The 23,082-nt window shown below is 45.2% G+C and overlaps 7 protein-coding genes across 7 annotated transcripts; 5 read left to right on the top strand and 2 right to left on the bottom strand.

The window, feature by feature from the left end:
- Positions 1–442: 442 nt before the first annotated feature.
- P174DRAFT_438127 (uncharacterized protein) lies at positions 443–1,000 on the bottom strand. Its single transcript, XM_024826461.1, has 2 exons — positions 956–1,000; positions 443–872 (listed from the first exon to the last, which is right to left on the bottom strand). The coding sequence occupies exon 2, from the start codon at positions 760–762 to the stop codon at positions 586–588; it is 177 nt and encodes a 58-aa protein (XP_024684890.1). The 5' UTR covers positions 763–872; positions 956–1,000; the 3' UTR covers positions 443–585.
- A 6,593-nt stretch (positions 1,001–7,593) lies between these two features.
- On the top strand, positions 7,594–8,091 carry P174DRAFT_509563 (uncharacterized protein; the record flags this gene model as incomplete). Its single annotated transcript, XM_024831578.1, has 1 exon — positions 7,594–8,091. The coding sequence occupies one exon, from the start codon at positions 7,594–7,596 to the stop codon at positions 7,954–7,956; it is 363 nt and encodes a 120-aa protein (XP_024684889.1). The 3' UTR covers positions 7,957–8,091.
- P174DRAFT_509562 (uncharacterized protein) lies at positions 7,722–8,689 on the top strand (the record flags this gene model as incomplete). The annotated part of the gene is made up of 3 exons (XM_024831577.1): positions 7,722–8,148; positions 8,193–8,351; positions 8,390–8,689. Exons 1-3 carry the CDS (start codon positions 7,957–7,959, stop codon positions 8,687–8,689), a joined length of 651 nt encoding a protein of 216 aa, XP_024684888.1. The 5' UTR covers positions 7,722–7,956.
- A 3,810-nt stretch (positions 8,690–12,499) lies between these two features.
- Positions 12,500–15,063, top strand: P174DRAFT_457098 (uncharacterized protein; the record flags this gene model as incomplete). The annotated part of the gene is made up of 9 exons (XM_024829501.1): positions 12,500–12,781; positions 12,823–12,851; positions 12,902–13,163; positions 13,214–13,536; positions 13,605–13,813; positions 14,060–14,222; positions 14,268–14,363; positions 14,385–14,782; positions 14,804–15,063. The coding sequence occupies 9 exons, from the start codon at positions 12,500–12,502 to the stop codon at positions 15,061–15,063; spliced, it is 2,022 nt and encodes a 673-aa protein (XP_024684887.1).
- Positions 15,064–17,562: 2,499 nt separating this feature from the next.
- Positions 17,563–18,363, bottom strand: P174DRAFT_363749 (uncharacterized protein; the record flags this gene model as incomplete). The annotated part of the gene is made up of 1 exon (XM_024821945.1): positions 17,563–18,363. A coding segment is annotated over one exon (801 nt), but the record flags the coding sequence as incomplete, so codon positions are not given.
- A 1,492-nt stretch (positions 18,364–19,855) lies between these two features.
- P174DRAFT_337177 (ankyrin repeat domain-containing protein) lies at positions 19,856–20,569 on the top strand (the record flags this gene model as incomplete). The annotated part of the gene is made up of 2 exons (XM_024821692.1): positions 19,856–20,155; positions 20,264–20,569. Coding segments are annotated over 2 exons (606 nt in total), but the record flags the coding sequence as incomplete, so codon positions are not given.
- Positions 20,570–21,220: 651 nt separating this feature from the next.
- P174DRAFT_427852 (uncharacterized protein) lies at positions 21,221–21,532 on the top strand (the record flags this gene model as incomplete). Its single annotated transcript, XM_024825475.1, has 1 exon — positions 21,221–21,532. One exon carries the CDS (start codon positions 21,221–21,223, stop codon positions 21,530–21,532), a length of 312 nt encoding a protein of 103 aa, XP_024684884.1.
- Between the last annotated feature and the right edge of the window lie 1,550 nt (positions 21,533–23,082).

Below are 23,082 nucleotides of genomic sequence, written 5' to 3'. Positions count from 1 at the left end.
CCCTTAAACGCAGACAAAAACCCCGCTCAAATAGATCCTAGCTAGATATATAAACTAGTAATGATTACCCTTATGTTTTACTAGTACCTTTTATATGTATCAACTCCTCATTTCGCAAAATAGTTACTATCCCATAACTGTAGTTAGAATACACAATTAATTCTGTATACGAAGCTCTAATGTCTAGTTATCCAAGCCTGGATTCATAATAATAATGAATATATGCTCATTAAGTGAGATGATATATATATAAAAGCCAGGCAGCATAATCCCATTTCCTTCCAGCGGACTTTTGACTAACAAAATCAATCCAAGCTTCTTCACTATATTACTCCATTGGGCCCCGCTGTCATACCCAACTCATGCTGTGTTAATTACAGAATATATATTATGCAGCGCTCTTGCTGTAAGTCACATGACCCCAGGTGAAACCCCAACTGTCTGTTATAATACCCGCTCCAATATGTTCTGTGCATTTTTTGCCTGCGTCTGATCCCATAAAGCCTTGTATATCCCTTGCTATTTTAATCGTTTCAAATTTTTTTGGTGACACTTTCCAGAATATCTTTGCTTCACCAGGCATGCCTATTCGTATTTAGAGCAGCCCTGGCATGTCAGAATGGAGCGAAGGTCACCGCTAGGGTTACCTATGACAACATTGCAGACATGGATGTGAATTTGTTCTTCAGTCCTTAAGCCAAGCAAGTTCATAGCCAGTGCTTGTGAAGAATTCCTAATTCTTCTGACCCAGTATCCAACCATCATCTGGATTGTAAGAATTCTTTAATTTCAGAATGCCTTGCAAGGGTTCTGTTATTGTAATCTTATCTTGCCCTTCAAGCAGCATCCAAGCCCTGGATTTTAGAGAACCTCTGTACTTGCAATTAGTCTTTGCCAGGTTATGTAACAGCATCCGTATGCACCAACACAGAGTGTGAAACCAGAGAAAGCAGACCTTATATCTAGAGTTGCATAACCAACCCACAAAAACTGTAACTAACCCTCACCGAACTCACAGTGGTGTGGGGTTGGGGGTAAGCCTAGGGAATTACTTTAGGTTTAGTTTCTCTACCCTAGAACTATTTTAGGTTTAGTTAAAACTACTAGTTATAATTTTTGTAGTTTTTTAAGTTAGGTAAAACCACCCAACCTATTTAAAGGTATTTACAGAAGCATTATAAGTTAAAAAACAGACTAGAGTTGCATAACCGAACCGCAAAAATCGAACCCGAACCTCACCGAACTCGCAGCGGTTTGGGTTCGGTTCCTAGCCTAGGGAATCGCACCGGTTTCGGTTTCCATAGGGTGGAACCGCTTCGAGTTCGGTTAAAACCGCCGGTTACGGTTTTTGCGGTTTTGCGAGTTAGGTTAACCAACCCGCAACCGTTTTACCTAGAAATTACTGAATTCTAGATATTTTTAATTGATATTAATATCACTAGATAGCCTGAATCAAAGGCTATCTAGTGATATATTGATTCAGGCTATCTAGTGATATAAATATTATTCAAAAATACCTGGTGGTTGCTGAGATATAAGGGAATTTCATCTCTGTCATAGGTTGGTATGAAAGTAGTGGTAGTTTATATATATATGCGACCGACTGTTGACAATAACCATATTTAAAAATGATTTTTTAACCACCACCCATTCAAACCTATAGATATTGAATTCATATTTTAGATCTAGATTAATATGATGATAATTACCATATATTTCATATAGAAATCATAATTTTATATAAGCATGCTTGATAGGGGCGTCAGAGGGGTCCCCGAAGGGGGGAATGGTAAGGGTTAAAACGGTTAAAATTAGTGGTTTAACCAACCCGAAACCGAACCGAATCTAACCATGGTTAGTTAGTATAGGCCTAGCTAGGCCTAGCTAGGCCTAGCAGCGGGTTTTGCGGTGAAAACTGCAACCGAATCGCATTGGGTCCGGGTTTGGTGCGAGTTCTAAATTTTGAACCCGAAACCGCAGCGGTTCGGTGCCAACTAGGCTTGAACCCGCCCGAACCCGCACCAAATGCAACTCTAATACTAACTAACCACTGTTAGATTTAGTTTGGTTTTAGGTTAGTTAAACTACTAATTTTAACTATTTTAACCCTTACCATTCCCCCTAGGGCCCCCTTTAGGGACCCCTCTAATACCCCCTATTAAGCATGCTTATATAAAATAATAATTTTTATATAAAATATATAGTAATTATTGTCACACCCTGGGATCCGTCTCTGCTGTTCTCTGCTAGTCAACTACTTTGGGAACGGGGTGATATAGTCCCTGGACTATATCTGATACTTGCCTAAGGCCTACCAACCAGGTAGCCTAATAATGTAATGATACAATGATCTGGACTGGATTAAGGACAACCAAAGATAACATAAGAATAATAACAGTAGAGATAGAAGCAAGGCCTATTAAGTACATATACTTAATAGTAAAGAGTAATTAATGAATTAGACTAGTGAACTTGTACTTAAGTGAATAACTTATATTAAATACAAGGAACTAAACTAAGAGTGCTAGATATAGTGATAATGAATGTCCTTATATATCCATAGTTCCTCCAGGTAATAGTGGTGATATGGGGTATGGTAGTAGAATAGTAGATGATTATAATACCCTTCTATCATCAATTCCATATACCCATCTATCATGTTATGTAATAATGGTCTGTTGGGAAATATATTCAGTTATGTCCTACTAAACTGTTTTTCTGTGGAAACCTGTCTAGATTAAGCATTTCTCCAGATCATGTCCTGATCGCTCTAGGATTAACTGGTGATTGTTGATCCTTAGGTTTCTACCTGTCATACCCACTCTGTACTAGTGCAGCTGTGTTAGTGCTGTAATATTACCTCCCCCTCTCTTAGTATTTCGTCCTCAAAACTTGATTCAAAAGGCAGTGCTTTCCTAGGTAGGTGTGTTTTTTATTTTCTAAACCATGTTTGCTCATCATGCTAAAGCATCGTGCTGACACTATTCTTAAAGGTGTTCTTAAACTTCCCTATAACCATAACTAAGTCACTGGTTATATTCATTAGGAAGAATATATTATTAAAAATAGTTTCATGACTTCTTTTCCTTATGATTACTATGTGTTGTTAGGTGAGGTTTATATAATAGATTAAACTCATCACTATTTAAAATGTGCATTGTGTACCTGTTAGGGTTAGTTATGTAAGAAAGATTTTCATACTAAAAAGGAGTGGGATATTTTAAAGAGAGCTAAAAAGAAGATTACCTCTAAGTTATCTGTAACTAATAATAAGTTAGAGCTTCTCTACCCTAAGCTTTAATAGTTGCAAGAGCACTTAGAAAAGATCTAGAAAGAGTTAATGGAAAAATAACAGAAGGTCACTAAGTCCTTGGCTTGTTATTTACAACTTCAAAAATAATAAAAGTTTCTCAAAGAACATAGTTTTAAAATGTCAGAATATGATACTGAACTGCTGTGGATCTTGGATAAGAAGAAGTCATCTAATTAGCCTAATCCTACTGCTGAGGTCTAATAGCTAGCTGTGACTTCTGATAATCCTAATTTTAGTTAGATAATGATAGAGATTAATTAGATGCCTCCTTCCTTCTAGGAGAACTTTGATTTCCCTTTAAACAGTACTATTAAATAAGTTGGTAGCAGCCTATTAGGTTCTTAATAGGTTCCTATATATTTTCTAAGGTATCATAGCCTATCCCACAAGGGGCGGAGGACCCTACTAGAGTCCGAGTTCGGGTTTGGCCCGAAGCGGGATAGCGGCTGGCTTGGCGGAGAAGGGTCCGACTTCTGAACTGAGAGGTAGGGTCGTGGCGCCAGACAGAGTCATATGCATTTCAAATTCAGATAGCTTACTGGCTAGCTAATTCAGCATAATCTGACCAAATTTCAATGTGGAATTCGATGATTTGCGGATGTAGTGAGGGTGTGGTTTATATGTGGAATTTTAATGTGGTCTAAGTTCCCACTGAGCAGCATGAATCCAAAAAGCACTACCTATAATCAACACTATAGCTCCAGGTCAGGTTGCAGGCATTTTAAATTTTGCCAGCTTACTAATATACTAGTTTTTTTTTATGCAGCCAAATTTCAGTATTAAAACTGATGATTTGCAGGCGTGGTGAGGGCATTTAATCCTAGGATTTAGGCGTGGTTTAAGTTCCCGCTGAGCAGCGTGGATCTAAAAAGCACTACCAATAATCACCACCATGGCTTCAGGTAAGGTTAGAGGGAGATTAAATTTAGCCAGCTCACTGATATACTAGTTCCAATTAATGCAATCAAATTTCAGTATCAAAATTAATGATTTACAGGCGTGGTAAGGACATATTAGATCAAGGATTTGATGTGGTTTGAGTTCCCGCAGAGAAAAAGCAAAGCGCACAAACAGAATATTCAGGGGTTGAATCCCATCATCTTTTAAATCCCATCATCATTTAGATATTTACTTTAATAGTATTATATTCATCTAAACCATCCATTAAGAATGGACTAGCAGTTATTCATCCAGCTTAACCAGCCACTAATCATTATCTGCCAGACCTGCCGCCATGGGGTGTGGCCAGCAGAGGTAGAAAGTCATCTCCAGGGGAAAGCCCATCAATTACCCCAGGCCACTGCAAAGCACATCCACCAGGTCATCCAGACATGGACAGGAGTAGAGCATGACCCCCAAGCTATTCAATAGCCTAGTTAGATCAGCCAGTCAATTCCCCACGTGGATGAATATCATGATGGGTTATTATGCCAGCGAGACTTCACTCATTGTCAATATATCACCCGATCAATTAATAAGATGAAACGCCATTGGCGTGAGCATCATGGGTGGAAAGTCCCATATAAGGGAGGTCGTCCAAGTCACTGGGAGCAGGAGCAAGTGCAAAATGCAATCCAGCAGGGATATCAGGTAGTGACCTGCCAGCGGTTTTTCCCATCCTAAAAAGGGTCCCATTATATATGTGTTCGCCAGCTAAATGACTGCCATCCACCACCACCAACTAATGCCGTCCAGATAGTGGTGGATGAGGTGGTGCAGGCGTGGGAGCAGGCGCAGGCCCGCACTCAGGCCGATCAGGCCATCCAGGCAAGCCAGTTGACTGACGCGAATCCCTGGCTGCGGATGACTTGGTAGGCCAACTATCTGCAGGGTATCCAGGCGCACAACCTACTTGCCTGCGTGGCGGCCCTGGAGGAAGATCCTCAGGATGCCACTGAGCAGCGCGTGCAGGTGATCTGGTGTATAATAGAGCAGGTTGCCTGTAAGAGCCAGCAGACAGTCCAGCACTGCGGCTAGGTGATCCAGGTGGAAGCAGTCCAGTCTGAAAAGGGGCAGACACCATACTGGCCGCTGCTGGCATACATGGATGAGGCCACAATCCAGAAGCATGTCCATCCATAGCAGCAGATATTAGCATTCATTGCCCGCACGCAGGCGCCGCACGACTAGACTAGCCCGAAATACAGGATGACCGTGCGGCAGCGCCAGAAATGGCGGCAGCTGTGGCAGCTCACTAGCCAGGCCGCAGTTCCAGGGGACCAGGAGGACTGGGAGGACCTAGAGGACCCAGAGGACCTAGAGGTATAGGTGATGACTGCTATAGAAAAAGCATGCTTAGAATTTTGCATTAAGCTGCTCAACCAGCGCCATCACAGTCATGAATATAAGAGTGCATTAGTATGCGCCATGGCGGTGCTTGGTCAGGGTGAGGCTGGCTGGCGGGACCCTGAGAGCTACCCCCTAATATTATCCCACATGATCAAGGTGGCCTGATTCATGGTAGTCCAGAAAGCATTATAGATGGACCCCAATCCATGGCAGATCATTCAGACCTGGATACAAAAGGACCAGAGTGCTGAATGGGTGCTAGCTAGCGCAGATGATCAACTTGGGGAGATTAATAAGGGATATAGCAGTGATGACCCCCATCATCACCACCATCATCACCCCCATCATCCATCCATAGCGATGACCCATTGCCCATGGTCAACATTCACCAGAGCCGCCGACCATTCCAGGAGCAGGTGACATGGATAATGCACCAGTTTATGATCCATGGGACACACAGCCCCATGGAAACATTGCTAGACTAGCACACATATGGATTAAAGGTCCATTATAATCATACCGCGCCCGGCCATGTGACATGGATGGGGGAGGACCAGCTGTTATACCAGCAGATGGCATTCACCATGGGGGATTTTCAGGGGTTCATCCATGGGTTAGTCACTGCGGCGTGGGAGATACTAGGCCAGTTATGCATGCAAGATCATGCGCATATACCCCCATTCCATGGACAGCATTATATGACAATCCCAGCCAGAGCCAGGCTGGGTGGAACTTTGTGCAGGACACACAGACCCGGTGGCTGGTGGATGGGACCCACTGGATGATCAACCAGCTGCAGGCCAAGCCAGCCATGCAGCGGCATTTCCTGCAGGGGGCCAATTCCACCACAGTGCCATCCAGCAGTACTAGCAGCGCGTGGCCCAGTTCAAGGAGAAATTAGCCATTCTGGTGCATATCACCACAGGGCAGCCGGCGCGGGCCCCAGAGCTGTTAAGCATTCAGCATTGCAACACGGCGAACAGTTAACAGCGGAATATATATATTGAGGATGGCATGGTGACATTTGTGACAGCATATCATAAGGGGTTCCACGCTAGCAATGATGTGAAGATCATCCATTGATATGTGCCGCGGGAGGTAGGGGAGTTGGTGGTATGGTATATGTGGCTGGTGATGCTATTCATTAATTAGTTGGCTGTATGGCAGGCAGCGCAGGCAGCGCAGGCGGCGCAGGCGGCGCAGGGAAGTCAGGCAGCGCAGGGAAGTCACACCGAGCAGGGAAGTCACGCCATGCAGGGAAGCTGGGCCGCGCAGGGAAGTGACGCCGCGCAGGGGAGCCAGCCCACACAGGGGAGCCAGGCCATGCAGGGGAGCCAGCCCACGCAGGGGAACCAGGCCATGCAGGCATGGTTATGGGGCCCCGACCCCGGTACTGGCCGCGAATGGTCGTCTGAGCGGTTCCAGGAGGCGTTGAAACAGGAAACCCGCACCCGGCTAGGCACCGCCATCCATATCACCGCATACCAGGACATCGCCATTGGCATCAGCCGCCAATTTTTGCGGCCATCCACCGCGTTCCCCATAATATCCAGGAGGCCAAGCCAGCCCCAGCTGCCATGGATGCTGATGCTAAGGAGGGCATGGATATTAAGCAGTGGATAGGCCATATTACTGATTTACAGGCCGCCCATTCATCATACATTGCCGGCATGGTATATGGCCGTGTCATGCAGGAATAGGCCGGCAGCACAGCCCACCAGCAGGAGATGTTCCAGTTATCCAGCACTGATTAGCATTAGTTTTTAGGGTTTAGCGCCCCGGGCCACCCATCCATATTAGGCAAGCGCAAACAGGCCCCGTGGGAGGATGAGGCCGAGGTCAGCCGCATGAAATGCCGCCACCAGCTGGCCACCAAGGATCTAGAGGCAGCCGCGCAGCGCATGACTGGGCGGCCCGACATGCGGTTCCAGGGGGTGCAGGACCCAGCAATGCGGGCCATCCAGCGGGGTGAGAGCCCCATGGTGGCAGTGATGCCCACTGGTGGGGGGAAGAGCATGCTATTCATGGTGCCTGTGTTCACCGCCCCCGGGGGCACCACCATCATTGTGGTGCCACTCATTGCATTACGGGCTGATATGACCAGGCGCTGCCAGGAGCTCGGCATATCGTGTGTGCCATGGGAGAGCCGGCGGCCCCCCAATGCTGCATCCATCATGTTAGTGACGCCTGAATCCGCGGTAAGCCCCGATTTCCAGATGTTTTTGAACCGGCTGCGGTGGACCCGGCGGTTAGACCAGATCGTGATCAATGAATGCCATGTGGTGTTGAATTCCCAACACAATTTCTGGCCCCAGATGGCTCAGCTGGGCCGGTTAGTCCAGGCCCACACCTAGATGGTATGGTTAACCGCCACGTTGCCCCCGAGCATGGAGGCTGAATTATGCTGGTGGATGAAGTATGACCGGGCCGCCGTGACCATATACTGGGCCCGGACCAGCCGGCCGAACATGGCATACCAGGTGTGGCGGCCAGACATGACTGGGGTGGGCCAGGGCCCATATCAATGGATTAAGAGTGAGGCGGTGGTAGCATTCATTCAGGACTGCATCCAATGGGCTGCTGGGGGAAGGTGATTATATATGTAAATATCATTGGGCAGGTGACGGCCATGGCGCGGGTGCTTAGGTATAAGGCATATTACAGCAAGCAGTTGGACAAGGCCAGGGTGCTGGCGCGGTTCATAGGGGCCAGCCCTGTGATTGCCGCCACCAGCGCATTGGGCATGGGGGTGGACATCCCTAATATCCACAGCATCATCTATATTAGGACCCCCGGACGTTACTGGATTACGCGCAGGAGAGTGGCCGGGCTAGGCGAGATGGACAGCGCAGTGAGGCAATCATTATCCAGCCAGCTAGGTGGGAAGCCCCAGCTCCATGGATGAAGGGCGTCGCCCCTGAGGACCAGGAGCGGGTTGCTGAGTATATAGGGGTGGTCGAAGGCATTAGGTGCCGCCGGGTCGTATTAGATCAGTATTTAGATGGAGTGGTGAACGGGTATCAGCAGCAGTATTACCAGGATTCAGATCCCAGGGAGCAGATATATGATGGGTGTGATCCCAATTAGGCAGAGCCGGAGGTGGATCCAGCCAGGGTTAGTAGAAGCCCAGTGCCTGGTGAGGCAGCCTCAGAGGCCCCATGTGAGGCAGGCAGCAAGGCAGGCAGCGAGGCAGGCAGCAAGGCAGGCAGCAAGGCAGGCAGCGAGGCAGGCAGCAAGGCAGGCAGTAAGGCAGGCAGCAAGGCAGGCAGCAAGGCAGGCAGCAAGGCAGGCAGCAAGGCAGGCAGCAAGGCAGGGAGAGAGGTAGGGAGAGAGGTAGTCAGAGAGGCCCCATGCCAGGCAGGTAGCATGGTAGCAAGAGAGGCAGCCAGAGAGGCCCCATGCCCAGCAGGCAGCATGGCAGGGAGAGAGGTAGTTAGTGAGGCACCATACAGGGTGACCCTACTAGTGGTGTTGTGCGCGGACTCCACGGTTCCCATACTAAATAGGGCCGACCGCAGGGCCTGGTGACCGCAGTTTCCACGTCCATTCCCCGTCCAGTCCGGATTCCACGGTCCTGATCATCCTGCCTTGGCGGACTCCACAGCAATGGCCCATATCTTAGTCAATTCTTGATATTTTTGAATGGTTTAAAATGCTTTATGAATCTAATTAGCTAAATTATTATATTCTAATATCAAATCCTTGATTATTCGCTAGCAAGGTGGTTAAACTAGGGGGGTAGGTGCCAGGTCGAAATTTTTTGTTGGGGTGTGCCAAGATGATTATCTGCGGGAAGTCTATACCCTTTTAGGCCACCACCTAGCCTGGATTAGTGCCTGAGGCATCTAATAGCCTAGTAGGGCCTTAGAATTCAGGCAGAAGTTATGAGAAAAATAATTTCTAGTATTTATGAAGAGCCTAGTACAAGATGACTAATAATTAATATTTTTAGTAAATAGTAGGGACTTTTAGCTATAGAATGATAATAGTCTGATTATATAAGCATGATTCCTGATTTTTTAAAAATCCTTAAAAGACTTGTTGAAATTTATTACCTGCTGACTAATCACCATTATTTTTAGTGAACTGGCCTAATTTTAACTAGAAGAATGATATATAGCATACTTAGTAATATGAAGCCTAGAATTTTTAAAAATTTATAGAAGTTAATGTTTCATGGATTTCATTTAGAGAGTAGATCTAGACTTAGTAGTATAGTAGGGAGAGGCCTATAAGCAGGCTACCTAGACTAGATGATTCAGCTTCAATAGGTCCCTGTGTGGGCTATCTCAACTAGGTGATTCGGCTTCGATAGCTCCCTGCGTGGGCTATCTAGACTAGTTGATTTGGTATGGCTCAGCCTAGTGATTCGGCTTTGATAGGTCCCTGCGTGGGCTATCTTAACTAGATGATTCAGGTTCAATAGGTCCCTGCATGGGCTATCTCAACTAGGTGATTCGGCTTTAATAGGTCCCAGCGTGGGCTATCTTAACTAGGTGATTCAGCTGCAATAGGTCCCTGCATGGGCTATCTCAACTAGATGATTCAGCTTCGATAGATCCCAGCGTGGGCTATCTTAACTAGGTGATTCGGCTGCAATAGGTCCCTGCGTGGGCTATCTAGACTAGTTGATTCGGCTGCAATAGGTCCCTGCATGGGCTATCTCAACTAGATGATTCAGCTTCGATAGGTCCCTGCGTGGGCTATCTAGACTAGTTGATTCAGTATGGCTCAGCCTAGTGATTCGGCTTTGATAGGTCCCTGCGTGGGCTATCTTAACTAGATGATTCAGGTTCAATAGGTCCCTGCATGGGCTATCTCAACTAGGTGATTCGGCCTTAATAGGTCCCAGCGTGGGCTATCTTAACTAGGTGATTCAGCTGCAATAGGTCCCTGCATGCGCTATCTCAACTAGATGATTCAGCTTCGATAGATCCCTGCGTGGGCTATCTCAACTAGGTGATTCAGCTTTGATAGATCCCAGCGTGGGCTATCTCAACTAGATGATTCAGCTTTGATAGATCCCTGCGTGGGCTATCTAGACTAGTTGATTCAGTATGGCTCAGCCTAGTGATTCGGCTTTGATAGGTCCCTGGATGGTGTATCTAGACTAGGTGATTTAGCTTTGACAGGTCTAAACTATATATATTAAGGTCATTCAGATGTAGGTAGACCTTTAGTTAATAAATATATATATAGTAGGGTCATCTAGATCTAGGGAGACATTTCATTTATGAATATATATATATATATATAATAAAGGGAAATAAATATATTTAACTTATACTAGCCTAGTGATTCTATAATTATCTTAATCTCTCTAGGCCTATCTATCCTATCTAGTAGAATAAGAAATACTAAATCTATAGAATAATAGGGCCCTTTATAGTAGGGGGAGGATAAGGATGGCTTTTAGAGCTAGGGAATAAGCAATTAGGTATATAGATATATAATATACTCTATAGGAGTAGTTTTAAGGGCTATAGCAGACTATAAGACTACTATATATACTAGGTTATATAACATATACTATAATTATCTCTACTAGTTACTAAGTATTCTATAACTTAGTAATTAGTTCTCCTTACTTAGGTAATATATAGTTATTTACTTCCTTTATACTAATTTTACTAGTTAATATCAGACTCTCATAGCTAATCTTATAAGTAGATAGATTAGTTAATAAAGATAGGATAATATAACTACTAATAAGAATAAAGAAGATAATAATTTAAAAGACTATAATAAGAATTACTTATATATATATATATTATATGTAAGTATATAAGAAGGATAATTTATATAGATTAGTTTAGTAGTTTAGATTTTAATATATATAAAGGGTTTATAATTAAATATTACCTTAGAAGAGATAGATCTAGTAAGTATAAATTAAAGTAGTAATAATAAGTATATAAGAACCTATACTAGGCTATAAGGCTTCCTAATTAAGATAAAAGGCCTACTATAATTAACCTCTATAGTTAATTATGCCTAGCTCCTATATATATATATCTTTAAGTCTTATTATAACCTCTAATAGTTATCTCTCCCTTGCTTAGAGTATATCCTAGGGCCTTAGCCTTATTACTAGGTTCTAAGGGTAGCTAGTAACACAGGCCCTTTAGCCTTAGGCTATTATATACTTAAACTTAATATATATATATAGGCCCCTAACCTTATTATAATAGGGAGTCAGCCCTAAGGGGTGGTTATTAGTAAGGGTTAATCTATTAAGTAATCTAATAATCTAAATCTTAGTTAAGTCCCCTCTTAGGATTAAACCTCTAATACTACCTTACTAATAGAGGTTAATTATACTTATAAGAACCTATACTAGGCTGCAAGGCTTCCTAACCAAGATAAAAGACCTACTATAATTAACCTAGATAACAATTGCAATATGTGCTGCGGCTGCCGTTTTTGGCCTCAGTTGCGGCCTATTTCGGCCGCCCTGGCACAGGCCGATCGGGACACGCACCGTCCCGCCTACACCCACACAACTCCGTCTGCTATGCTGTGATCCTGGTACAAGCCACTTACCATACCGTATCAATCTCCCACACATCGTGCAAGTGATCGTCTTATGCCCTAACAGCTAACGACTCACCTCCATGTCAATTGATTCGGGGTCATTTTCTCTCTGGAAAATGGAAAACATGTCACTCTCCTTGTTGACTTGCATTTCTGTACGGATTTCGTCGTCCACGGCCCTATGCCACCTACTGTGACTGTGATAGTCGCATCTTCCTGGTTACGTAATCAGCCAGATATAGATCGCAGGCAACCCAGCTGGCTCCCAGTCATCATCTGTCAAACAACTTCCTCTTCCTCTCTTGTTCTTTCGTCGGCAAGATAAACCCACATCACACGACATCAAAGGATATCTTCAGCCCTATGGGTCGACGTTCTCGTCCCACACGCCCTACCAAACAGCCCTCTGAAGGGGGTAGTGACAGTTCAGGAGAGTCATTTCGACTCAGCTCAGGGGAGAGCGAGACAGACAGCAGCTCGGTGTTAACAGATGTGACTGTACCGGACTCGCCTAAACCAGCTGCTGTTAATGGTGGTCGGTCTCTGCCTCGTGCTCAAAATAAAGCCCGTCCCTCGCAGGCTCAGGTCGATCTGCCAGATTTCAGCGATGATCCAGATGATGATACAGATGAAGACTTGGCTGATGTCCCACTGGATTATGGGAGAGGCCTTAAAACAAAGCAAAGGGGGAACATATCGAGAAGCGTTGGCACAAGTAAGTATACAGGTCCAGTCCCGTTCATTGTTCCTACTAACAACCATTAGATACTGCCGTGTTAAAGCAGCAGAGCCGAATTCCCCCCAGAAATGGAACGACCCGAGCGATGCTCTTCGCCAGATTACCCCTAACGACGTCCATCAGTTCTTCAATTATTGTGGCAAGCTCCAATGGGGGATTAATGGTCGACGTTTGAAGGGTCTTAAGAAAGCAAGCGCGCTCTATACAGAATGGAAGAGTTTCCAGGGCTACTACCACCGTATTACCAGGCAGAGTATCAGCAATGATTATTGCGAAGAGATCAATGCTGTACGTCGACCCCTAATTTCAATCTCGTGTAGGTGCTTATGAATGCAAAGGGCCTTCAAAGGCTCATTGACAAATGGGAGCTGGATACAGATGAAAAAGAAAAGACTCCAGTCTATGTTCAAGACTTGACGGAGTTCAACAAGACAACTCTGCGTTCTCAAGAGAAGCGATTTCATGTGGGCTTTAAGCGCATCCAAATATGCCTTTTCACTATGCTGGGAATATACACAGTAAATTGCCTACAGGCGCTTCTGTTGCTACAGTTCAAGCACCTACAGTTTTCTATCCAGCAAGATCCCCTTGGAGGTCCTCCAATTCCTCTAGTAGAGATCCGGTCAAAACATGTGAAGAAGTTTTTAGGCATCTCTCAACAGTACGTGTGATATGATAACCAAACCAGATAGGAAACATGGTGCTGGCTTACTGACTGACTTTGCCTAGCAACAACTTTCCGTTACCCGAGATCATCGATGATCCTTTGTTGATATTCAGTCCGCACGTCTTTCTATTTGGGATTCTCTTTTGGCTCGACGCTTTTGAGGCCCCAAATTTAAAGTCAATGGAAGACCTCAGAAGGCTCCTGGTCAAGGATGGTCGACAGCAATTGGAATTGCCGCTGAAATCCAATATCGCTGAGCATTATATCTTTTGTATGACCCGACTTGTTAAAGGGGAGGTTGACATCCAATGGACTAAGCCGATGAACGAATCTATGATGTCTGGAAGACTTAAGAGCCTTGGGGAAATTCATGGCTGGCTTCATTCTTTCTTTGCACATCGCTTTCGATATGGAGGTGGAAAGATGCTTAATAAAAGTGGTGGGTTTGCACCCATGGCACCAGTTCTGAACCGTGAACTGAAAGTACAACATGAAACTAATCTTTTGGAAATGACAGGCGCGGTGAGCGAAGCTAAACAGAATCTGATCATGAAACACGCTAATATTCGCACGTTTTTGAATCACTATCTGCCCCGTCACATCGACGCGGATATGCAGAATATCATGAATGGCCGAGATTCAAACACAACCCTCATGCGCGCAATCACACGGATCAGTTGGTGGATAGACAAGAGACGACCTCAAAAACTAACTGACTAACAAAGGGCATCCATTCGCGAGCATCCTGAATACCTTGCTGCTGTCAGCCAGTGGGACCAGCAGGAGATAGCATATCAGAAGAACCCCAGCAGCCAGATGCTGTCAAAGTTACAATGACTAAGACGTAAAGTCCTGAGCACGTACAACAGACTGTATCAGGCGCTCAGGAAAAAGACTCGAGAGGAATTTGATAGGAAGCAGGCCGTCATAGACATCAAGCGTCAACTCTCTGGGACAGCTCTCAATGACAAGGAAGCCAAGGAAGTTCTCCAGACCAAGGATAAGATGCCACCTGAAAGGATTCACCTGATTAAAAAGCTCTTTTCATGGCCGACATCTCCATCGCTCGAAGGAGAATGGGGGCGTCGGAATGCGGCCACAATGGCAGTCTCACAATATTATCCCATTCGCGAAGGAGGTCCCTTACGGGGGCGCCCCAAACGTAAGGCACCAAGTGATGCGTTCAACAATGAACAGCGGCCTAGCGGTAAGCGTAACTCTAATGAATGCAGCCAGCTGAGTAAACAACCTTCCACTTGAGAGCTTCTTTTTCAGAAGGCCGAGGAGCATATTCAGACAGTGAAAAAGCTGCGAAGGTGCTTTCAATGTTTTGGGAACAGCAGCCTTCCTGACAACCATCACACTCAGGAGTGGACACAATACAAATTGACTCTCCAGCATTTCCGAAGCAAACATCTTGACAACCGCAAATGCAACTTCTGTGGAGATACTTCTGAGGACTTCCTCCATGAGATGCATTTACAAAATCATGCGGCTACTGTCCACCGCTTGATAACCTAACCTTTCTTCATTCACACTCTCCATGACAATACGCCGAGGAAGAAGCTGTTCTGGTGTTTCTTGCAGATATAGTAGACCAAGATCATTTCCCCAGCGTTTGTATTATCCTCTTCTAATTTCCTGTTGTCTTTGTTCCTGTTGTTATAGACCATTCGCCTTTACCTTTCAGCCTTAGTTGATGTCTCGTGGCTTAAGTATTATATCGTACAATACCCATTGTTAGAAAGCTCTATACAGTATAATGTTTGGAAATTGCTAGTCATTTGTATGCGACTCCAAAACTCTATTAGAGCTCAGTCTTCTCAGTGACCATCTTAGTGAGCCATATTCCCAAGCTACGGTGGATAGGAGGGCTCTTGTCACTTAGTATTCATGACCCAAATTGTTGCAGAGTAGATCAGTACGCCAGTTGATACCACAGACGGGAGAGCACTGTTCTTGATCACATGGATATAGATGTATGCATAGTAACGAGAAAGGGGTAACCAACCCAAATCACCTGAAGTTGGTTAGCAAAAAAATTATCAAGACGGTATGCATTGTATGCATATGACCTGGAAAGTCTTGCAGAAGCAAAACAAATCTATAATGGCTGGTGCAGGTGCTACAAAAGGTAGACCAAATAAAATACAAGCAAGAGACTCTCCTAACAGTGGATAAGTGCATCTGGATAGACTGGCTCTAGGTGCATTTATATATTGGTGTATCTAAATACACGTCGTGCCTATAAGTCTCGTTCTAATCCACCGGTGTGTATATCGTAACGAATCTATATGGGGTGAGGGGGAGAGATAGGGAACGTCCTATGCTAAAATAGTGGTGGCAGATTTGAAAAGGAGAACAGTTAAGCCACATGGAGGTACCCCAATTGGCGGATGCCAGTAGTGTGGCTGTGCTGCAACATGCAGGGCCAGGCGTCCTTCCCATCAGCCTTGCCCTTTAAATAATAAATGGAAGAACCCCCATAGCCGGCAAGTCTGTACACTTCCTACAGCTATAAGCTGAAACAAGTCGACTTACGTTTTCCAATGGCGGTTCTAAGTGACCTACCACCTGAGATTCTAATGATCATCTTTCATAACCTGCCTCCCTCAGATTTTGTGTCTACCTGTCTTGTCTCTAAACAGGTTTATAAAGCATGCCTTCCTCCACTGTATGCTTCGTTCAAAGGGAGCGGCGACCTGAAGCGAACTTAGAGAAGGTTCCAATTGTTTTTGAACATGATCACTAGAGACCACGCCCTTAGTCGGCATGTCAAATCAGTGCTTATTAATGAGACTGATGACTACGATGACGATGCAGCTGTACAGGGATCAATTAGCCTACTGCTCTCTCTGGCTCCAAACATACAATAATTTGCAACACCTAGACGCCTGAATTTGTTGCCCCTGCTCAAGAGACAGTTCGCTCCAGGTGATCTCCCTCTTCAACAGCTGCAAGACTTTCGCCGTGTGAATTGTGGGCCCGAGATATGGGAAATTATACATCATTTTCCACAGTTATCTCGGCTAACACTGAGGTATCATTCATGCGGCCCATCAACACTACAGCTACCAGTATCCAGCCTTCCTATTGAGCATATCGTGCTTGAGGGATGTGACCTTGGTTCACAAGCTATGTGTGTGGTGATCAGGAGCTGCAAACATCTACTATACTTCCATTATCATCCTCCTCTTTTTGGCCAAGAGCCTTTTTTAGGCCGTGTAGCCCTCAATGCTCAAGATATATATAAAGCTCTGCTTCTTCACAAAGATCATCTTGAAGAACTTATTATGCACGATCATGACCACCGCATACCATACAATGAGACTCCCAAGTTTAGATCCTTCGCAGACTTTCCTTCTCTTCAGAGGCTGGGCGTGGACTGTAACACCATATCTATGCAGGCATCTCTACCACCTAACCTACATTTGATAGCAATCCGGCACTGCAGCTCATTTAAATCTGCAGATGTGCTGCTCTACTTAGCTAGACATCCGGTAGTGGAAGCGATCCAATTCGATAACATTGATGGGGGTGCTGCAACTTTCTTTCAACGCTCACAAGCGTCCAGGCGTATACGAAAGGAAATACAGGTGCATTTTATGTCTGCATTTACTGCCTACGCCCGACACCCCAGCCTCCAAAACCTAGTCAACCATCCCTTACAGTGGAACGATCCCGCAGAACTTCATTGAGGCTCACTATTTGCCAATTCAATGTGGTGGTTTGGATATCAATATTAGATATGTCTGTAGTTAAAACAGATGTTTGCCGTCGACTGCTTACATACGCTGACAGTGAAATTAATTATGCCACAGTTTCAAGTATCAACATGCAGATCGCACAGAGTCCATATAGTTCTATTCTATCACCAGGAACCACTTGCAATGCTGCAGTAGGGTAATATCACCCATAAGTTGATAAGTCAACATGAATCTACTTGTTATCATTTTACAGCATGCTGTACATAGTTCTTGCATTAATGCATTAAATGCGATAAACCTAAACATGCTAAATCTACCTCACTAGTTTCATTGCAAGATCCGAACCCATCTCTCCATTGGAATCCAGAAGAATCGCGAAGTTCTCATCATCAGCGAGGGTCCGCGCCTCACAAGCGGCGTAGTGGATGACCAAATCTCGAAGTAGTGATTTTCCACCAGGCTCACCTCGCCCAGTGTAGATGTAGGTGAAATTCAGCAATTCAAGAATAACGGATGTGCTCTCACGGTTCAGTGAGAAGTTACAGAGGTCTTGGTGAATAGATTTGAGGCACTGTTTGCGTAAGGGTATGATAAGGTATTTTGTTGCAAAAACATATAGTTTTGCATGGAACAGAATATCTGGGTCCGATGAGGATGATGCTGGATCGCTCCAAAATTTCAGAGAACAAAACTCTTCCCAGAGCCGCTTATATGGATAAATAACAGTAATCTGGGCCAGAGGAGGTCCATCATTGGCTTCTGAATCCCGTGAATTCTTCTTTTTCTTCTTTTTATCTTCCTTCCGAACAACAGGGGGATTCCAAGGGTCCCAAGGGTCTGGGGCATCCGCTATAGTTGCTGCGGCGTCAAGGGGTTCATCTTGTGCGAGGCAAGTAATATGGTTGAAACTCGGCTCTTTGCCCTCATCAACCGACGGACCAAGATGCCGACCTTCAGCCTCTTGAGATAGAGTACAGTCAGGAGTAACATAGGCACCAGTATACGCATATTCGCAGAAACCAATAAAAGTCTCTACTTCCACATCGCCAAGAGTTGCATTTCCAGTATTAGACTCCTTCATGTGACCATTGCTGATAAGAGCGTACAAAGGATTCTGAATAATTTTTTATAACTGCTGTGTGGATCGTCAAGGGAGTCCTATCCTCGCCGACAAGGAATGTGAAGTGTGATGAATGAATGATCCTAAATCCAAGCATCAGTGATGAATACCATGCTATGACGTCCGGGACGGCCTTACTCTTTGTAATTTGCCATTCTTCGGGTCGCTAAACTTTTGATTCGGCTGCTGATACGATGGGATATTATGGCAGTAGAAAGAAGTGACTAAATCATTCAAACCAATGAAAGGATAAATTTCATCGAGTCCTGACTCTGATCAGTCTCCTGATGGATACAGAGGGTCTATGTACAAATCGGCGGCTCCCTGATACCCGCGCATGCTTTGCTAACTCACATTATGGCGAAGTCCGCAACATGCTTCATAATTGGCTGATAACGTAGCAACAACTGGCGGAATTCAAAACGCACGGAGAACATGACCTAAGTGTTAGCATCAACCACGCGAAGCTGATTCAAGAAAACTCAGCGCACAGAGAAAATACCAGAGGGCACTACAACCTGACACTTAGCAAATTAGGCCTAAGCAGGGCTAAGCCACCCGAGATTTCATGGGACATAAGTGCTCTTGCTGGTGAACATTATGTCTGATAGGCGCCCAGGTTATCTGCATTATTCCTGTCTCCTCTGGAGCAGCACCAATGTACATGGCTACCCCGCTTAGTTAGAAAGGACACAATACTAGTGGACAAATAGCCAGAATAGAGCAGGGAATATAGGGTCTCCAACTAATGGTGTTACTGTACACCTGTGGTTGAGGCTCAATCCAGGCAGACAATTCCTTGCTAAGGCAATTGCCGAAATAGCCTTGTATATTGTTCTGAGGAGGACGAAAAGTAAATAAGTTATAGAGGCTCTAACCACCTGTTTGGCTTGACTTCATAAATCATCAATTTCAAGTGTGGATAACTCACATCATTTAATTATCATTGCCACTAGCTCCTCTACTAGTAGCTTCCCCCAACATCAAGATTCTCCCAATCTAGGATGGCTTCTAGTTTAAAGCTTAATCCACTTCAGCATTTTCAGGAAATAATGCAAATCGAACTACTTGAGGCAATCCAGAGCCTGGAGTCAAGGAGAGAGAGGAAAAAGGGGAAAGGGGGGAAAAGAGGAGAAAAAGAGATAATATAAAGGACCGCATTAAAAAGTTGCTAGAGGACAACACCCTAACTCCAAATTTCTTCATCAATGGCCTCTCGCCCCTGGTTGTGGCGGCGAGGATGCCTACAGAACCTTGGTTACTTGAGGCGCTCTTACAACACGGTCAGATCGATGTGAACATGACCGACTGTGAGGGGCGGTCTGCCCTCTCTTATGCTGCTGGGTTTCAGCAAGCTCAGTCCTTGAAGCATCTCCTAGGCAAGGGAGCAAAGCATCACTTGCAAGATAGTGGCGACCGCACGCCATTGCCCTGGGCAGCAACCACTGGAGAACCAGATCATTTTCTCCCCAGTACCAAAGAGGTGATCGAAGAGCTCTTGGCAGCTGGGGCTGATGTTAATGCAGAAGGCTGGAAAAAGCAGACCCCTCTTGCTTGGGCAACAATCAAAGGTAACAAGGCTACAACTGAGCTTTTACTGTCAGTGGACAACCTTAACGACAACATTCCTGATACAGACGGCCGAACTCCACTGTCACATGCAGTGGAACTTGGTCTTGCTAGGATTGTACAACTTCTCCTTGATTCAAATGCGGACATCAATCTAGAAGACAAATGTGGACGAACTCCACTGTTATGGGCAACACAAGAAGGACATCAGACTCTAGTATCCAAGCTTTTGGCATTGGCGGGCGTTGATGTGGATTATCTAGACCCTAACAGCCGGTCACCATTATCCCATGCAGCGGAACTCAGTTATAGAGAAATTATACAGCTTCTCCTTACCTCACGTGCGGACATTAATCTTGAAGACAAACTCAGGCACACTCCACTGTTGTGGGCAACACGGAAAGGACATGAAACTATAGTATCCAAGCTTTTGGCATCAGCAGGCGTTGATGTGGATCGTCCTGATAGTGAAGGCCGAGCTGCTTTGTCTTACGCAGCAGATCTTGGGTATGCCAGCATCGTGCAGGCCCTTATCAACGCAAACGCCCACGTCAATTCTGAAGATAATAAGAGAAGAACACCACTGGTATGGGCCACTGTGACGCATCAAGCCAATGTAGTACAAATCCTACTGGCCACCGGCCTTGTTGATATGGACCACAAGGACAGTGACAGGCAGACAGCCTTTTTTCACGCAGCGTCGCTTTGCTATGAAGATATTATGGAGTTGCTAATGCAAAACAATGCTAATGCATTCTATGCCGATAACAAAGGGCACACCCCTTTCTGGGTACTTCTAAGAACCAGAAGTCGGCGGCAAAAGTACAGACCCCAACAAAACCCTTTCCAACTCATCCACTTAATCATGTTACTTCCAGACCCGGACGTCAAGGATCAGGATGGCCGAACTCTACTCTCTTGGGCTGCTGAGCATGGAGACAAGGCCATGGCACAGGCACTAGTTCAGCGAGACGGTAATCCAAATATTCAAGACCTGGAACAATGGGCAGCAGCACAGCATAGTAATTTGAACAGGACTGACCCCGCTGATGTTATTATATTCCGCAAAACTCCGTTAATATGGGCTTTGGAAAATGAGAAAGAATCTATCATGTAACTTCTTAAAGACATTAATAGGGACAGTCTTCACCTACTACTCAGGGAGACTAGTATTATTGGAGAGCGGAAGGCTTTGGACCTGGTGCGCGCTCTCATTGGCAAAGGATATAACATCAACCGCACTGATGCAGAAGGGAAAACCCCACTGCACCTTGTGTGCACCATGGCAGATGACCAGTTTGCCTTAGCTTTGATTTCGGGAAGAGCACATCTGAACATTCAGGACAACTCATGCAAGACTCCCTTGCAATATGCTTTGATGGAGAAGAGAGTAAACATGGTCAGAGAACTCCTTAAGCATGGTGCGGACATCAAGTCTATTCCATCGGATCTTTGGCTGGCGCTTAGGAACAAAGCATCGGATTATGTCCAGCTTAGTCAAATGCCTAGCGGGCAGAAACACACAATGGAGCTGATCAATGTCATGGAAAAGGGTCCTTGGATACCCTCTGCTGGGGAGCGCAGATTATGGTAGGTTATATGCTCTGTGGCCTACCATCAGAACTGATCCTGTCTCCTATGGCAGTTTACATAGCAAGGAAAGCGTATCCTGGTCTCAGCTTCACACTGAATCGGGATTCCAAGGCTGCAGTGCTGAATATTTCTGTTATAGAACCCTCAGTAACGCCAAGTATGATGGATATGTCGCGTCTCATATGGCCGTATCTTTTCCTTCTAGGAATTAACACCGGTCTGCAAAGGTACGGCATTTCTGGGGTATAGAGTGGGCAGTTAAACAGACTGAGGAAAGCCCTGCCTATGGCTTTGTCAGCATGCTTTCAAGCAGCTGGGTCCCTGAAAGCGTCCATGAATTTTGCAAGGAATTTTTGGAGGAAATACGCCAACAGTGGCGGGGAATCTGTTTAGAAACGATGAAGAATATAGAGGACATTGTATGCTCACATCTATATGATATCCTGCGCGTCTTACTAACAATATCTACTGAAAGCGGAGCCAACAGCTTATAGCACGAGGCAGAAGTCGCCAATTAATTGATCAACTCGCGCGAATCGCCATGAGGCGCACTGAACTTCAGTGAGGCCTATAGTAACATGTTGTTGGGCTCCGCAGAGCAATTGAAGCGGATACCAGGATCAAAGTAGAGGAGAAACCATGTTTAACAGAGATGATTCAGGACATCGACATCTCTACAATGGCGGTATTAGATGACGTGGAAAAGTCTGTACGGGAACTTTTACAAATTGTGAGTATTCATGCCAACTCTCCCCATTCTTGCGTTAACATCGTCAGGAGTTCGCCTGGGTGTTAATCAACAAGGCGGCAAGCACGAAACGCCTCAGCTGGATTACTGTAAGTGTTGGAATTAATTTTGATTTTCAGCGTCAGGTGGCTTACGCTTGCCTTAAGGTTATTTTCATTCCATTAATGTTCGTATCAGTAAGTGCCTGCATATCCCAGCTATCATTTCCTTGGGATACGTGACTCCTATGCTGACAATGATGACCATTACCACTACCAGAGCCTCTTCGGTATGAACGTAGACATATTGCGGAATAGTCCTGACTGGAGATGGTATCTATTGTTCAGCGCCTTATCCTTTCTGTTGACAGTTGCTATCTGGGCTACCTTTCGGTTTGTTCGGGTGAGCTAGCCATCGCGAAACGATTGCATTGAAGAAAACTAAATCAAGATACTAGATTGATCCTTGGATGAGGGGTAAAGGGCTCTTAACGAGAAAAAATAAGAATGCAGGCAACTCGGCGCACGCAACAGTTTAAGATACTTGCCTTCAGCACTAGCTCCCGGTGCACTCACTATGGGAGATTAGCTGGGCTGCAAATATTCAACACGGCCTGTTTAGCGGATCGTGTTTGCAGCCTTTTTCCCAACCGGTTTGCCGGCGTCTCCAAACCAAACCTGCGTCATTAGATAAGGATCCATTTACTGAGGAGTAAACAGATCGAGTAGTTCGTCAGAATCAAATTCTATCCTCTTGACCACTTGTGGATCTGTCGTTTCCAGAGGAAGCTCAGAAGGCGGCGGCAGCGAGGAGAAGTTGTCCAC

Source organism: Aspergillus novofumigatus (assembly GCF_002847465.1).
Source record: "Aspergillus novofumigatus IBT 16806 chromosome Unknown P174scaffold_2, whole genome shotgun sequence".
Classification (NCBI taxonomy): Eukaryota; Fungi; Ascomycota; class Eurotiomycetes; order Eurotiales; family Aspergillaceae; genus Aspergillus; species Aspergillus novofumigatus.
This window is presented reverse-complemented; position numbering and strand designations above follow the sequence as displayed.